General features: G+C 45.9%; 1 protein-coding gene across 3 annotated transcripts in view; it reads right to left on the bottom strand.

The window, feature by feature from the left end:
- Positions 1 to 15,945, bottom strand: part of LOC126547923 (large proline-rich protein BAG6) — a 189,055-nt gene that overhangs the window by 118,659 nt on the left and 54,451 nt on the right. For all 3 annotated transcript variants that reach the window (XM_050195980.3, XM_055063459.2, XM_050195979.3), the window contains exon 9: positions 7,269 to 7,494. In XM_050195980.3, coding sequence (XP_050051937.1) covers positions 7,269 to 7,494 — 226 coding nt within the window. The remainder of the gene's footprint in view (positions 1 to 7,268; positions 7,495 to 15,945) is intronic.

Below are 15,945 nucleotides of genomic sequence, written 5' to 3'. Positions count from 1 at the left end.
TGAACATAATGTGTTTTGTATCCACATAAACCGTACCAGCTTATTACGTACGCATCGGTTAAAACGTAGCGTTTCCACTTTTCGTAGCGCAAACACGGCAGCGTGTCATCTCCATCGGGCGGCCGGGCAGAACAAGCCTCGGAGATCGGAACGGCCTCCAAGCGCCCTGTGCGTTTGCGCATGAAGCCACATCAACATCATCATTTCGATGCCGTGCCAGAGAGCGTTGTGGCATCTTGCAAGTGAGGACTCGTGTCATGCCGAAGCTCGGATAGAAGAGACGCCGGGTGCTCAGCATAGAAGAAAAATTAGACATCGTCCGTGCTATCGAACGTGACACGAAGAAGTCGGCGCTGGCACGTGACAGGGATCTGCTGTTGACTACAGTGTGTGGCATTTGGAATGCGAAGGAGGTGCTCGGCAGCGCTGCGGCGACGGCGAAGAGATGTCGGCTACGAGGTTCGACTTTTCACCATCGTTGCCTCTGTTGTTGCCGAAGTGTCGACTAGCGACAGTGATGAAGACGACACGGAAAGCGACAGCACGGGCGATTCAGGCCCGACACTGGCAGAAACTGCTCATTACGTCAGCCTCATGAATGAAATTGTCGCGACAAGAACAGGGCGAGATAACGTAACTATTCCAAACGAAAAGTATTCCGAACTCCGGCACCCGGCAATGAAAAAGGCGCCCCGGGACTTCTGCAACACAACTGCGCGCTTGCACGGAGAATACGTAATGCCAACGAGGAATCTGCCATGCGAGTGTTTGCCGAGAAGATGGGGCTGGCTGAAAAGCTGGCACCCAGCTTCAGCAAGTTTGAGGCCGCTGTCGTCGTGCTAGGCACCGCGGCATCAAACGAAAATAACACTTTTGTCGTGCGAAGTGAATAAATACTGCATGTTTTTTTCCCCTTTCATCGCACTCTCCCTGAGTTCCGTTTTCTACAGGTAAGTGGGCGATCTCATGGTAATTCGGTTAAACAGTAAGACCGTTTAGTACGTACTTTTTCCGAGCTCCGGCCAACTACGCTTTAACGAGGTTTCACTGTAGAGACAGGTACATCAGAAAGATGGAGGACACTTAAGCGTCTCCTTTAATAGGAAGCTTTAGCTCGGGCCCAACTGCAACGCGGCCTATTCAAATACATGTAAAATACAAAAACATTTTTCTTAGATAACCCCTGGACCAATTTAAATGAAATCTGTTGGATTCCAGAGAGAAAGTTCAATTCTAGCGATTGTTGGAAGTGGAATTTCGATTTAGGGCCTGAATTTTGTTTAAGAAATTTTCAAAAATTCAAAAGTTTGAGAAAAACAGAAGCTAGAAGTTCACAAATTAATAGCTCTGCATCAAGAACAGATATCGCGGTTCTGTTAGATCCAATAGATCAGTGAAAGCGGACAAATTCGAAATGTTATTTTATATCTTACATGAATTTGTTACGTTGTGTACAAGGGTCCTGCAAAAGCTGTATTTCCATATTACAAAAATTTTTTTTGATGCATATTAATGAACAAGAAGAAAGGGGGCTAACCGAGGGGTCTGACTTTTTTAATAATATAAGAAGCCAACAAACACACCAAGGACAACACAGGGGAAATTACTTGTACTTAATAACCGAATTAAAGACATGATAAATTAATGGAAATTAAAATGGATGAAAAAACAACTGGCCACAGATAGGGAACGATCCCAAGTCCTCGCGTTACGCGTGCGATGCGCAATTGCTAGAGCATCGCATGCGTAATGCGAAGATGTGGGATCGTTTCCCAGCTGCGGCAAGTTGTTTTTTCAACCACTTTCATTTCCATTAATTTATCATTTTTTTAAATTCAATTATTAAGTACAAGTAATTTCCCCTGTGTTGTCCTTGGTGTCTTTGTTTGCTTCTTATGATATTCATGTATAACATATCAATTTTGTCCGCTTTAGATGTACTATCAGGTGCAATTCACGAAACTGTGGTATCATTTTTCATTGCGGAGTTAGAGTTATAAACTTGATAGCTTCATTTTCTGAAAAATTTCAATTTTTGTCAATTTTTAATAAAACATTGACGACCTAAATCAAAAATTTGAAAGCAACAGTCATTCTATTTTACGTTTTTCATTTAAATGCAACAAACTTCACCTAATTTGGTGCAGTGGTTGCAGAGAAAAACGAATTCTCCTTTTACATGTATTTAGACAGGAGCCCCCAAGCTAAAGCTTCTCCTTAAGAGTGGAACACGATAGCATTCAAAGCACCCTTACTGCTTCTCAAGCTTCCCGGCAACTGGAGCGTATGTAACTGAATGTTTACTGGGAAACGCTGGCCACCAACGATATGCACGAAGGCGGGCTTTCTGGTAGTAACGCGGCCTCTTGCGTGGGCCGCGATGCGGCGGAGGCAAGCGCCATCTAGAGGTATTGCAAGGAACCGGGCATGCCGCTACGTGGTCCCCACGATACTCACGCGACGGCACACACAAATGGCGGATGCTGTTGCTGCTCTATGAATGGTAGAAACACTGCAAGAGCAGTTTCTTTGAGTTTTGGTGTAACAGAAATATGTTTTCTCGTATAGTCGAATTACAATTCGATGCTATCATGTCTGTAGGTTGCGTGAAAGTAGTACTTTACGATTTTTCTGCATATTCTATATTGAGAAACTCAATTACTTCAGTAGCTTCCTTGTACCACTTGGAGGGCCTGTGTATGGGTGGTTCGAAAATCTTTTACCAAAACAACGTCTGATGCTGGACACCGGATGCCGACACGGGATGCCGACATCGAATTTTCTGCAACGTGGGGCCCTTAACACTATTGCGTTAAAAACTAGCATCAAGCTTTCTACAACAGCATTCCATTTGTGAGCACGATGACTGGTGAAGAGGGCCTCACATCACTCAACCTAACTCACCTGTACGCCGGAGGAGAGGACAGTTTAGACTTAATTTGCAACTTCATGACCTCAACCACTGTTTTGCCACATCTTTCTCAAGACTACAAGCAAGTGAACAAAAGCTATGCTTTGGTTTGTGGGGAGGCGCGACTCTCACGCGTTTGCTGATACGTTGTTTTTCCGCATAGCGCCCGCCTCCTGTAATCCGGCTTCGCCGCGTGGCCTGGGGCCCGTGGCAGTCGGTGTGGTTGAAGCGCAGTACGAGTGATGGCGCGAGCGTTGCAGTGCTAACGCCGCCTCACGGTGGGGTTACTTGGGCAAGAAAAGGAGAAGGCACTTCCTCTTTGACTGTGGGTCGGCAAGCGCCGCGGACGTCTCACGCGAGCATTGATCCATGCTCCTGCGAGACAGTCTTGCGTGGCTTTCTTCAAACGCGCCACCGTTCGTGTGACCGTACGCACAAACGACCAGGCGTTGGGATCCAGCGTGAGGTGAACATATTCGCTCGTTATCCGGTCGCGGTGAGTCGGACTTCTGGATTTGTCGCGCGCCCATCGGCATGTTTTGTGGATAGCAACTCGGCTAGCAGGCATTGATCTATGAAAGATGTAATAAATGTCCGTGTGATTGTTTGCACTATTATGTTGTGGTTCCTTCGTCGCAAGAGCATGGATAGGAAGCCCTCATCTGGCTGCCCAACGTGGGCCTCTTGGGGCATAGGACGATAGTTTTAACAGTTTTGCTTCGTTCGAGACGTTTGAACCGAAGCGTAGGGCTAGCGTGGATTTTGATCGCTAGCGTAGGCGGCGTGCTTTCTTGAGCAAGGCGACGGTGGCTGTAGCGTGTTTAAACGTGTCAACATGCTAAGCCTTTTCGCAAGTTTTTTTTTTTTTTAATTACATTTGTCGGTACGAGAGCCATGTGGTCTATATCCTGGGAGAGCGAGGCTTAGCGCTTGCAGAGCATTGGCAAGCCTGAAGCGAGCGAGTACGGAAGCCTCGTGGGTGGTCCGAATTTCTTATGTAAATAGCTTTTTCTATCTCTTTGACTCTGATGAAGTCACGGCTCTGGGAGCCGGGTGGCCGCGGGTCACGGGTGCCGCTATAGGCTGACTGGTATTGCGGCCTGGCACCGGGCACTCCGACACAGTCTGGGACGGTGGGCGCCGTCAACTCAGATGCTGTGTGCACCGAGCAGGGTAGGAGCACCTAATAGAACTGACGTCTCCTCGCTGCTGCCTGTTTTGTGCCCATTTTGGGTGTAGTTTTTTTGGATGCTGGTTGTTGTCAGGGTAGCGACGCTTTAGGCCTAAGGCTTTATGAAGCTGCCTGTCGCACGTGGAGGGACACAACCTGGTGGACCGAGGCATTGAAGTATTGCAATTTGCTTCCCTCATTCTAGTTAGCCTCGCACGAATTGAAATTACTCGTTCAACTCAAGGAAGCGAGCTTTGTTCACGTGAACTTAGCATCTGAGTATCCGCCCGATCTTTTGCTAGCCGTGTTGAACATTGTACCACGTGGGCGATGCGCATGCAGAATTTCTCTCACTTGCACTACTTTAGTGTTTGCCGAGTGCGTTGAGTGTACGCAGCGTGAGTGAAGTCACCCCTGGTTTGCTGTTACCTGCACATCGTCTGCGCTGCTGCCCCGGACTACGATCGAGCCACCCCGGACAATGGTGATGATGTGGCCAGTTCGGCACAGCAACTTCGGCAGCCGCCTGTATCCAGCTCGCAACCCTTGGCGGCGGAGAAAAGAGCTGGCGGTCACCGACAGCTACCGCGGCTCTCACCAACAGGGCGCGTCGGCGCGAGCGACGCTTGCTCGTACCGACTACTGCGTCGCCGTTTCCGAAGTCCTGGCCTGGAATCATGCCGTCGAGTCTGCAAAGCTGCTGCTGTGACCGGCGGACGCCAGCGGTGTACCCAAGGACCACGTCGGCTCGCATGCTATGGACAGCGTGTGGACATTTCCTCAGTGCGGGCACTGTTGCATGTACTACCTTGTTTGTGAAGCACGCGTTGATGTTAGACCGAGTGACATGTTTCGCTGGAATATGTAGTGATTTAAGGTTGGAGGGATGTGGGGAGGCGCAACTCTCCCGCGTCCCCTGATACGTTGCTTTTCCGCATAGCTCCCGTCTCCTGTAATCTGCCTTTGCCGCATGGCCTGGGGCCCGCGGCGGTCGGTGTGGTTGAAGCTCAGTACGAGAGATGGCGTGAGTGTTGCACTGCTAACGCTGCCTCACGGCAGGTTTACGTGGCCGCGGAAAGGAGAAGGCACTTCCTCTTTGGCTGCAGGTCGGCGAACGACGCGGACGTCCCACGCGTGCATTGATCCATTCTTCTGCGTGGCCTCCTTCGAATGCGCCACCGTTCGCGTGACCGTACACGCTAACGACCAGGTGTTGGGATCCAGCGTGGGGTGAACACATTCGCTCGTTATCCGGTCGCGGTGAGTCGGACTTCTAGATTTGTCGCGCACCCATCGGCATATTTTGTGGATAGCAACTCGACTAGCAGCCACTGATCTATGAAAGGTGCAATAAATGCCCTTTTGATTGTTTTCACTACTGTGTTGTCGTTCCTTTGTCCCAAGAGCATGGATGAGAAGCCCACAGGTTCCAAATCAAGCAAGATTTCTTTGCAGAGGCTGGATGGCACTGAGAAAACCAACAAATCACCTCGCCAATGAAAGAGAGTAGAGGCAACAATGCCTCTGTAGAAAAATGTAAACAGAGACATCACGCACATGGTCATGTCCAAAAAATCATGTGAAACACCAGATGGTTTCCAAAAATGTAAAAGGTATGAAAATAGCTGTACTTGGTGACAAACTAAACAGCAAAGGTTCATCTGGTGTAAAGTGATATTCCTTCACATAATAAGTATGCAGAGAAGCATCACTGGACGCTACACGAACCACAGCCTATGCACTTTTATTCAGCAATGTTAAAATAGCCTATCAGCTTGCACTGAACTTATTTCTTTCAATGTCTGTAAAAATTTGTTCTGGAAGTTAAAAAAAAAAGAAGCCACCGTTTCCTCACACAACTGAGAAGCATGCACCGCCTGTCAGTATGGCCGCATGCTGCAGCAGCATTTCACTGCCGCCAGCTGGAGTTTAACACATTGTTCGTGGGTCGTAACATTAGTTAAGCTAGTACATTGAAATACTATGAGCTTTAGAAATACAAGTATAAGCACACTTCTGCAGTCGTATTATCCAATTTCAGGTGAAAATTCGATTGCAATGATTGTATGAAAATACATTGCTTCTATGGGGCATTGGCCGGGGAAAAAATGTAGAATAAAAAGTAAGTATTACATCCAAAGAAATGTATTATGCAGAATTGTATCAATCAGTTTACGACATATGCAGTTCTTCAACGCACCTCTTTTATGTTGACATGGGTGACAGCAGATGCAAGACTGGGTAGGCATCGATATTCAAACAAAATATTTGATGCAGACTTGGAGCAATGGGTATGTGCCACTTGGTCTGTGCAAGTTTCAATGAACCTTTTTGATGCCAATGTGGGTTAATGGGCATGTGTGCCACTCTTCAATGAGCACCTTTGCCGTCAAGTTGGGTAGCTAGGTGTGTGCCATGGGAATTTGCCACTCTACAATGACAAAAAAGATCGCTTAAATTTCTCCTCTGTTGTGTAGAACTGAACCTCTGTCACAAGGGTTCCTCAAGGACAGCAACCCTACACTTTAGCAGGCTGTTGCACAAATGCACTTGGTTTCTGCTGCTTTAAACGAATGTCTTTCACACCAACATTTGCACCATGAATGCAGTGGGTAGGGGCCGCTCTTCAGTGAACCTCTTGTCAACTTGGGTTACTGAGTGTGAGCCATTGGGTGTGCGGTAAGCAAGGGAACAATTTTCAGCATTCACAGTTCAAGTTGCGCTACGCCAAATTTAACTTTCCGTTCAATTTTGTGGGGGGGAAAAAGGCAGTCATTAGAATCAGATAAATATAATGAGACATTGTGAGCTACCATTATCGCTTGAAAATCTTCCTGGTGCAGGCCAAAAATAGGCATTTTCGATGGGAGATGTAGTGTGTTCAATGCATTCACTGTCCCCTAAGCTCTGCTGAGACATTCTGCCACTAACAGGGTCACTTTTGTGGTCTCCATAGAGGTCAAGCGCATGCGTGCTGACTGGTCAAGTTCAAATTACCTGGTGAAGGTCAACTTCACGATGGAAATAACGAAAGTTTCAGCCCATAGAAATGCATGGGTGCCGATGGCACCTTCAGTCAAGATCAAATGAACTGAAAAATCTAATTAACCGGAGTCAAATTAATGAATGTTCACTGCACTGTAACTACACACACAAAAAAATTCCTTTGTTCGGATACCAACTTACTGGTAGTTGCAGCAGAGGTTACTGCTGGACTCTCTGTAGCTGTAGCTGTAGAAGAGCCAAACACTGATCCAGCTGTGACACGTGCAGCAACAACAGCTGCTGCAGCAGCAGCTGCCCTAGCAGCATTCACGATTCCCTCACCGAAACGGCCGGTTGACGATGACAATCCCAGGGGTCGAGATGCTGCTGCATCACTATCGTTGCTATTGCCAGCTGATGTGTTAGGCTGTAGGAAGTAGAAGGAGAATTGAGAACATAAATGATCCACTAAGCATCATAATCCAACAATATTTTGCACATAGAACAGTCCTATGATCAACTATACCAAAATGAGCTAACCTTTTTGTTGCTCTTATATTTATCAAAGGCAACATGACAACCAATACAAGAGAGACCTGTCTACTGAATTAACAAGGGTCTACGTATGCTAATGGTAATTTTTAACTGTGAAAACCCACACATGAGAAACAAGCTGCAATAGCACAGCAAAAGCTTGCTATCTGTGAAAGTTGTTGCATAGGTGGCATGTCAAAATAGCAGCACAAGAGGAACTTAGCGTGCACCTACAGGTATGGACAACTTATCCCTGGAATCAGAAGCACCATTTACTGACAAAACTGCAGGTGAGGCACCCACCAGTTAACGAGCTATTTAGGTGCTAATAACGACAGATCATAGGTGACAAGGTGCCTAAAGCAGGCCTCTGCAAAATTCCAGTTTAAATCTCTGCCACACGACCTGGCAAGGAGCACTGCATCCAACACCAGCCAGCATACACATCAAGTTGCCACTGCTGAGTCCATTTTCAAGCAGTAAAAGGGCTGGTCAAACTAACAGGAAGAGGTGCCACCACTGCCAACTGACCAAGAAGGGCATGAACATAAATTGCACATTAACTTCTTGGTGAAAGAGAATGATGGTCTGTTCTGTATCAAGAATGCTTCCAAGTGAGAGAGGAAAATGTTTTTGACGTCTGACAATGCAGTGCAGAGTGCTACATCGCAACTTCATCACTGTATCAAAGGCAATCACGACAGTGAAAGTTATGATCGGTAGACACGCTCAAGCGGGGCTGGATTAGCCACAGCTGAGGTAGTGCTTCCATCAAGGCCAATGTTGATTAAATACAAAAATGTATTTACAGTCGAACCTCGATATAATGATATTGTTCTTGCAGCAAGAAATCTTAGTTAAATCGCAAATTTTGTTAATTCGAGGCTTTAAAGTTTGTGCATTAAAAACAACTTCTCGAACTCCCACAGCATTTCTGGTGGAGAGTATCTTATTAGTGAGCACTTAAACAAATTGCGAGAAGGTCGGGTCATGATAGCGTAGTTATGAGCACTAGTGCGTGCGGTGCAGATCATGCCGAGAGCAATGCATCAACGTGCCTCACGGTGCCCAAGATTTGCGTGTGCTGCGTCGAGCGGCGCCATAAATCTTGGACGCCATAGCTAACCGTGCTTAGTGCCCGCAGTGAACATTTACAAATGAAAAATGAAAATGTAGAAAGGTATGGATATTCGTCCCGAGCAAAAATCAAAGTCGCCGTTTTGCCAGAAAGGCGGAGCATTAATGGCGACAGCAAAAATACAACTACATGAAGTAAGGTTTCTGGCTTTATCGGTGTCACGCATGCCCAGGCAAACATTAACAGATCTAACTCGATGATCCCGAACTTGCAGTCACAACACAAGCAAGCACTTCGTACCATGTCTCGGAAACTTGAGATTATGCAACCGTCAACACTAGATGCGCAGGAACAACGAAATGTGCATGAAGGCACCAACTATTTCAGCTCGCCCTTTGCATTTTCTGCAGACAGATTACCTCCAAAAGGCCCAGGCTGGGACGCACGCGAGGAGGAGACGCATTCGCCAGGAGATGGCAGATAGGTTCCTGCCCACTCCTCCCCATGCGTGCTTGAGCGCGTTAACGCGTGTCCACTCACTCCCCATCCCTCTGCAACTGCCGTGCACCCTGCGGCCTCCGCGAGTTGTTTACCAATGCGACAAATGGCACTGTGGTGTTTCCTGCCTGCAGCGTCTGGGCGCGCGCTTTGATGGCAGTTTTCCAGCGCAAAATTTTCACACAGAAGGTCGCTTGAAAATACTTTTGCCTGGGCCGACATTATTAATAGTCTTTAGAATTACTAGCCATACAGGCTCCACGTACATGCTTGAAATGGCCGAAAGTTTCATTAAATCGAAACCGAGTCGCAAAATTGCTTAAATCGCAAAAGAAATACACGGTTTTCAATGTAACTAGGATCGGGTAATTAAAATTGTTTGTTACATCATGAATTTCGTTAAACAGAGGTACATTATATCGAGGTTTGACTGTAGTACCAATGGCAGGAGAGGGTTTGATTGCAGTACAAATGGTAGGAGAGATACAATTGCAAGTTGCTTTGGTGAATAAAATGGTGGGAAGTTCAAATACCCTGACATTTCTTTTATTTATATTTTATCAAGGCTGACAATGATAGTCTACTATCTTTAAAATTCCTCAATGATAATGCAGTAACAGATAAGCCAGTATACAGTAAAACCTTGTTAAGTCGACCCTCGTTAATTCAGAAAATTGTATAATTCTGACTCATTCTCTGGTCCCAGCAGGTATATGCATCATTTACTGAAATTAAAGCCATTCATTCAGACGTACTTGGACGTACATCAGTTAATTGGTAAAACTCGTGAAGCTCAGCAAGTGCCGCAATAAAGCAAAAGCTGTGCTAGCGTCCAACCGAAATGAAGCGGAGGAGTCCGTATCGTTATGGTCATTAGCAGAAATCGTACATAAAAAACAGGAATGCTGAAACGCGTCATCCCTGTTTTTGCCTTTATTCTTGGCTTTACCCCAGTGCATCACATCATGTTAGCCATGTGCCTTCATAAATGCATACCGAATTTTCTTGACTGTAAGTAATTTTTTTTCATTATTTTCGTCACTTGAACTCGACCCTCATGTTACATTCAAATAACGGTGAAATTTGCAATTTGAAAACAAATATCCTAAATTCCACGGTGTTTAGCTTTACGTTGGCAACGTGTCCCTTTACGTCTCAATCCAATCCATAGGCAAGTCGACCAGAGTCAAGTGTTCTTTGTTGGAATCGACATCATTCCCACTGTGCTTGCGACTGGTTTATGGTTACGCTGCTGCAGTACCCTGTGGTATTTCGTGCTCTGACTCCACTTATTTGTAACGTTATGGTGATGTAGCAAATTCGATATGATGATCGCTTCAAGAGACAAGCAATTTTCATGGCTGAGGAGGGAGACTTCGCCACAGCTCCGCGACTCAACGTCAACGATTCGTAGATGGCAGCACCAGCAGGAGGCCCTCTTTAAATGCAAGCCCATCAGATGGGCTCTGTGGACCTCGGAGCAGCCTGGTACCATCCCTGAATGAATTGGTTGTGTGGCCTCTTATCACTTTCCTGTCCACGCCTATACCTATCGATAGCCTGTTACTGATGGTTTCAACTTCAAATTTTGCCATGCTCGGGGCGCTTTCGGGCAGCTAGTATCATCCAGCGCATAAAAGAGCAACTATTTTTCTAGTTTCGCTTTCGTGTTTCTTTTTGACACTGCGGGGGGGATTTTTAAAACGCCTTTCAGTTGGGCGTGCCGAGTGCTCGTAGCTTCCGACATGATGTTGACATCGCGTGCAGATGCCCTTCACAAACGGTGTACACAGACGAATTCAGATTAGTCTCTGTCAAACTTTTTTGATGGTAGCAGCAGCACAGACTCAGAAGATGATTTTGATTCATTGGATTTCAGCACTGATGGTGAAAGTGCGTCAAACAGCCCCAGAACGTCAATAGGTATCCGCCAGCAGGTTTCGTTTTCTACTCCGAACCGTTTCGTCACTGTTGTGCTCAGGTATGAAGATATCCGGTGCGTTCTAAAGGTCATAGTTTTTATCTGTAGGGTGTAAATGTCATTTGAGCAGGACCACATGCCGGTGGCAGTGCAGAGAGTGTAGCTTTGCGCATGAAGGCGGCCGGGAATGGACCTCAGGATTGCGCAATTACTGCGCTCCGCAGTGCCACATGGCGGTTCGTAAGAGCCGCTGCACAAGCACGATAGCCACTAGGACTAACATTTTCTTTCTAAAGAAATTTTACAGATAGAAAGCTTCCATTTCAGTTATCATAATCTTTATCTCAAACAAGCTGGAAGATGACGTGATTTTGCGCTATCATTTACGGAGATAGTTTCGCTTTCATGACACAGCTTGCCTCAGCACTGAACCCTTTGAAGTATACGATCAATAGTGCTCCTGGCACTGATAACAAGCTTGGCACAGCACTAAAGGCACTTTTCGGGGATACTTTCGGTGCCGAGTGATGCGAAATTTCACCAAAGTGAAACTATCTAGGAAAGGGATCACCCAAGGAAAGCTCTCTCCACCTTGGACGACAATAAGCGAAAAGAACTTGTTTCCGAATTCTGATCTCTTGAATAAAGGTACCATATCATCTTCCGTTCGTCTCATAGTACATTTGTGGTTTTATTTCTTTTATTTCGTGCGACTGGAAAGTACACCCTTTCGTTACAATCGCAGTCCTGTGACATTTGAATAAATACAGTAGTCTCTGTCCATGACAGCATTGATAGTGACTGCAGTTTCATCCGCAGCGATTGCGGCAAGCAGTAGTTTCGTTTTGACTCTATGCACGCATCGACTGCATGCCCCGAGAATTGTGTGGTGGTCAACATCCACGATCGCATCGATAGCAGTCACTGTTTAATTTGCCGCAGTTGCGGAAAACAGAAGTTTCATTTTGACTCAGGCCTATGGCTGCATGCACAATGTCACAAACATGAAGAGCGCTGGCTATATCGCTATGGATGGACGAGCAGTTGGCAACTACCTCGCTGGCAAAAAAAATCGGGACATGTGCGCAGTAGTTAAAAGCATGTCACGGGGGAAGATGCACGCCATGGCCACATTGCGATGGAAGTCGCAAGGCCTTCCTCATTGCAAGCGCTAATCAGTCCTGAGATGAGAATTGAGTCCACACTGCATTTGTGCAAAATACAGTGAAATTTCGATATAACAAATCCCGTAGGAGCATTGAAAATCGTTCGTTATTCTGAAAGATTGTAACAGTGAGAGCCCCGAAATTAACCTTTCCGCCTTTCAACCCACCAGTTCATAAGTTGTCACCATTTGAGCCATCCACGAAAACGTCACTGTTGGCTCTGGGGCCGCGTTGTTGCTGTTGTCCATAGATTCTGGAGCACAACGTGCACGTGCACAAAGCAGACGCTGATGAACGGAGGTTATATTTCTCCACGTACGTGGCGTAGTACGGCCGCAGAAAGAAGTGCGAAAGAAACAGGCGTGCATAGAGAAAAGGGCGAAAGAGACGTGCCTCCATTGCTAGGCGACAATTGCCTGGGCAGAGCATGCGCTTGCAAAACATGATGCATTGTCGCCTCCGGAATAGAGTTTTAAAAATTCACACTTTTTTAAATTATTATTATTGAGCGCTGCCTCAGGTTTTCCGAACCCGTGCATCAGGGCGTTTGCTTTCTGCGCCTTGTCCTCTGCTGCTAGCATACTGTTTCAGCTGCTGTGAAAGACGCATGGAAATCTAAGAATCCCCAGATTTCAGAATATTAGTTCGTAGTACTGAGGAGTCAACATGACACGGAAACTGAATAACGATTGTTATTCTGAAAAGTGCAGTATTATGAAGTTTGTAGCAATTAAACATGTTTACATTGAAACCACAAGAAGATAGCAGGGGATTTCTGAAAAGTTCGCCAATCTGAAAAGTTTGTTTATGTGGTGTTCATAGTAACGAGATGTCACTGTACAGTAAGACCTCGTTAATTCAAATTTCACGGGACCAACAAAATTTTAGAATTGACCGAATATCAAGTTAGCGAGGGTATCAAGGATACAATAAACAAATACTTACTACGTCCACATGCTTTTTACTTACTGGATGAATTGGCAAATCCTGTTTCTATTTCGCACAAAATGTGTAGGAAAGTTTCAATTCTTGTCATCTCAGGACTGATTAGGTCGTGGCAGACGGCATTTCGCAATCACAGTGGCGCCGCGCACAATCTGAAGTGGTCCACATGGTGCATCTTAAGCCCTATCATGCCTGCTCTTGAACTCTGTTATTTTGTTGTCTCTTTATTACGGGTTTGTTTTTCGCTTTTGTGTTTGTTTGCAGGATCAGGACGATGCTCTTTAAGAGGACGACATTGGCACGTGTACTTGTTTATCTTTCACTGGTGCTCGCTTTCCACCGGTTAAACAATGTTAAACATTATCGTTCGGCGCAGGACACGCCTGCATGTATCAGAAGTGTCTCAAACGTTAATGTTTCTACCCATTGTCTGATGTCACTCAACCTTTTGTGATCTGATTGAATGAGTGACGCAAATTGTCTAGTACTTTCTGGAAGACATGCAGGCACCAGCGATTACTCTGGAATTTTCGATGACTGATGTATAAAAGCTGATGCGCTTGACCCCCAGATCAGATTTTCAATGATCGCTGACTGTGTTCGTCGCTGTTATTTTTTGAGTATAGCCAGTCTGAGTGCATAGATTTACACAATACAATGCTAGTTTCATCATTCGCAGTTTTGCTGCTTTCTTCACCCCTCACTACAACGTGACAATACTTTTCATTCTTCAATGGGCAGGTCATGCTGAAAAAAATAGCACCCTTGAACGCCACCTTAGAGGCCAACTGTAATAAAATGTCATATCGTAAAATTTGTTACAAATGGATAGTAGAGGCCAAATAAGCAATCCTGCCAAACCTATAACATAAGGCTAGTACTAATTGTAGTGTTTAAATTAGAAGAATAAGTAGCCCTTTAGAAGGTGATGCAAGCTCCTGCAAATATGCAGTGAAATATGGATGTAGTGTAAACCTCGGAACGTCACCCATGGCCAGATGCAGTTGCCCAGGTGCATCAGTAAGAGGAGCTCGCACTAGTTATAACAGCTTACATTACTTTAAAGGCCATATTTTCCTGCTAGGGGAGCAAACAGCACTGTGTCACCAGCAAGAAATTCAAGTGATCAACCTGCCAAGTCATTTAAGGCAGATGTTCAGATATATCTACAGGGCCTGTCCGTTACTGAAGCACATTCTTCATCAATGTTAGGACATTGTGCATGTGCAACAACACATGCCTTACCAACAACATGAAGATGCACAAGAGCAGGTCAGAGAGGTGCTCGAGTTCTACATGATTCCAGCAAGTAAGAAGCCCGATCGGCTCACATAGTGGCTACAGCTTCTCCTATTGGCTTATATTGCCAATATTTCCCAAGGCAAAATTTGACAGTGTCCATGGGTGCTATTCTGGACATTGACAAATTCATCATCTTGTTACTTGATTAGTTAACACGAAGGCTACGCCATCTCTCATTGGCTCAATACATTAACATGGTGGAATTTGAGTGTCCAGAATAACACCCCCCGAAGAGAACCCTGTGCCTAAACCATGGGATAATCCAAGTCAAGTCACTAAGTTGTCAAAGCTACATTTGAAGTTAGTCATGTGCGAACCACTGTGCCACATATGCAGTGCTCTCCTTTACTGGTCTTTGGTTACTTCTCTGGCTGCTGTTATGAATTTTAGGCACTCAGAATCCTCACACAGCTTCAAAAAGCGCGAACTTGTGGGGATCAAGGTGCCTTCCCATGCCTCATCCCCCAGCTCGCATGCGGTGCTCAGCTAGATTTCCGGGAACCACCACCCCTGGCTAGCCATTGGCTAGTGCGTCGGAGCCAATTTCCTGCGCAAACCATGCTTCTGCCTTCCAGTGTAGAGTCACCGTGCGAGCATATCTCATATGCTCCCGAGTGGCGGCCCTGGGCGCCCGCTCCACCCGAGCTCTCTTCCGCCGAGTGCTTTATCGCAATGGCAGATGCTCACAGGCCAGCAACAAGTTGTTGGTTGCATGGGACCTCTTGCTCCCATGACTTCTCGTTCTCGCGCTTGATGAATTGCTACCAGGTTAGACCTAGCACAGTGGGTGCGCATACTTGGTCTTGCGGTGAGCCTTTGACCATAAGCACCGTGACTGTCATACTGTGTTGTATGTTCGGTTAATAAACCCATGTTTGTCGGCGATCCCATTCCGAAGCCTTCTCTGCGCCATGTCAGAGTGTCTATGGACCCTGCCATAGTGCCTTTGTGCATTGCAAAGTGGAGGAGTGTCATGCACTTTCCTGACCGCCGCTTGTAGGGTAAGCGTCGTGCAAACCCATCTGCCCAAACTCCAATCTTGATGCCTGAACCGACAAGGGTAGCACTGAAGCAAAGGAAGTACAGCAATACCTCTGTCACACTAGACATTCTAATGTCATTAGATTCGAATGACATTTGATGCAACGAATTCCATTCGAACCGTGGTGGTGCTACCAAGGAAAAATTGATGTTATTCGGTCATGATATCAATGGCGATCATTGCAAAAAAAATTGGTGAGAAAAATAGAACAAGCATTGTGTAGAATGTCTGCAAAATCAATCTATTTTAATATAAATATGGGGCATCGCTCCACTGAAATAACACGCATATAAAACTTCTAATTCCAGAATGTCTGGCCACTATAAGGCAAAACATGACTCGGCAGCTTAGTAGCCATAGCCGATAAATTGCAGACAAACAACATGACTGAC

This window comes from Dermacentor andersoni, chromosome 1 (assembly GCF_023375885.2).
Source record: "Dermacentor andersoni chromosome 1, qqDerAnde1_hic_scaffold, whole genome shotgun sequence".
Classification (NCBI taxonomy): Eukaryota; Metazoa; Arthropoda; class Arachnida; order Ixodida; family Ixodidae; genus Dermacentor; species Dermacentor andersoni.
The sequence above is the reverse complement of the archived record's forward strand: the minus strand, read 5'-3'. Positions and strand labels throughout refer to the sequence as shown.